The sequence below is a fragment of the Charadrius vociferus genome, unplaced genomic scaffold (assembly GCF_000708025.1).
Source record: "Charadrius vociferus isolate BGI_N301 unplaced genomic scaffold, ASM70802v2 scaffold373, whole genome shotgun sequence".
In the NCBI taxonomy this organism is placed as follows: Eukaryota; Metazoa; Chordata; class Aves; order Charadriiformes; family Charadriidae; genus Charadrius; species Charadrius vociferus.
In genome coordinates, this window is record NW_009647681.1 from 6,598 (window position 1) to 8,013 (window position 1,416).

The 1,416-nt window shown below is 64.5% G+C and overlaps 2 protein-coding genes across 2 annotated transcripts in view; one reads left to right on the forward strand and one right to left on the reverse strand.

The window, feature by feature from the left end:
- Positions 1 to 35, forward strand: part of LOC104283125 (B-cell receptor-associated protein 31-like) — a gene marked incomplete at its 5' end in the record, with an annotated part of 2,060 nt that extends 2,025 nt beyond the window's left edge. The window contains one exon of the mRNA XM_009881277.1: positions 16 to 35. Coding sequence (XP_009879579.1) covers positions 16 to 35 — 20 coding nt within the window. The remainder of the gene's footprint in view (positions 1 to 15) is intronic.
- TAZ (tafazzin) overlaps positions 32 to 1,416 on the reverse strand; it is a 22,505-nt gene continuing 21,120 nt past the window's right edge. The window contains exons 2-7 of the mRNA XM_009881279.1: positions 1,295 to 1,340; positions 1,130 to 1,215; positions 842 to 922; positions 592 to 633; positions 276 to 338; positions 32 to 138 (exon numbers count right to left, since the gene is read on the reverse strand). Coding sequence (XP_009879581.1) covers positions 32 to 138; positions 276 to 338; positions 592 to 633; positions 842 to 922; positions 1,130 to 1,215; positions 1,295 to 1,340 — 425 coding nt within the window. The remainder of the gene's footprint in view (positions 139 to 275; positions 339 to 591; positions 634 to 841; positions 923 to 1,129; positions 1,216 to 1,294; positions 1,341 to 1,416) is intronic.

A 1,416-nucleotide genomic window follows, 5' to 3' on the forward strand; every position in this document is an offset into this window, starting at 1 on the left:
TGGCACGGGGGGCAGCAGGCGCCTGCGCGGGCTAGCAGCAGGACAGGCCCCACAGCAGGACCCTGCCCGACAGCGGGACCCCGCTCCGCAGCGGGACCCCGCTCCCCGCGCCCTCTTGACTCCCTCCCATGGCCCCACCTGCCTACAGCCCACCCCCCACCACAGCCCCAGGAGCGCCTCCAGCTCCTGCTGCACCCTACACACAACCACCCACCCCCCACCGTTCCCCCTCCGTTGCCCTCCACCTCCCCCATTGTCCCCCCATCGCTGCTCACCCCCATGCCACAGGGGCAGGATGACTGGGTCAAGGCGGCACTCAGCCAGAAGACGCCCAATGCCTGCGGGACGGGGCAATGTGGCTGTTTTGGAGGGGGTGGGAAGCCCTTGGAGGGGCTGAAGGGGTGGGTAGGGGGCAGAGAAGTAGTTAGGGGGAAGAGGAGGCAAGTGCCCATGGCGAGGGGGGGAAAAGGGTGGAGAGCAGGACAATGGGGGTAACTGGGGTTGAGGAGCAGCTGAAGGTCAGGGAACAGAGAGGAAGAGTTGGGCAGCAGACAGACAATGTGAGGGGGACACAACAGTTGGGGGGCTCACCCCACTTGAAGCGTACGAACTCCTGCCCCATGTTCACTTTGCCTGTGGGGACAGAGGGCCATGGAGTGGGCAGCACAGGAGAGCCCCGAGGGTCCCCCCGGCCTCCAAACCTGAAGAAAACGCTCCCAGTCTCTCCTCATGCTCCCAGTTTGCCCCTGAGCTCCACTGGGGGTCCCAGTGACCTTGGTATACACACACCCCCCAGCCCCAGTGTTCCCAGTTCCTCCAGAGCAAATGATTCCCCCCATACCCTCAGGGAAGACGTGCACCCAGTCCCCCTGGTTTAGTTTCTCCAGGATGAAATCCATCCCTCGCTGGTACACACCATCCCCTGCGGACACAAGTTCAGTGCATTGGGATCCCTCCAGGCCAGGATCCCTCCAGTAAGGACTGAGACCAGGCCAGCATGCACTGGGTTCAGCCCAGCACAACCTCTCTCCCAGGTAAACTGGAATCTCTCCCAGTACAAGCCACAACCACCCCAGTACAGAAGGGGATCCCCCCCCCCTCAGCACCACACCAGTCGCCCCCCGCTCACCCCGGCAGACAGGGACGCAGCGGCCCAGGCTGAAGAATCGCGAGTGCAGCTCCCTGGTGAAGCAGATGTCGGCGGCTGTGGGGGTCCTGGTGGGGAATGGGACAGGGAGTAAGCAGGGAGGTGGCTCCCCAGGCCCCCCCAGTTTCCCCCCCACCCACTTCTCACCACCGCATCTTATGCAGGCTCCAGACGTGCCGCAGCTTCAGGGAACCTGGAGGAAGGAAGGAAGGAAGGAGTGAGGGGCACCAGGGCACCCCCCAACCAGCCGGGCGCCCCAGACAGAGCCC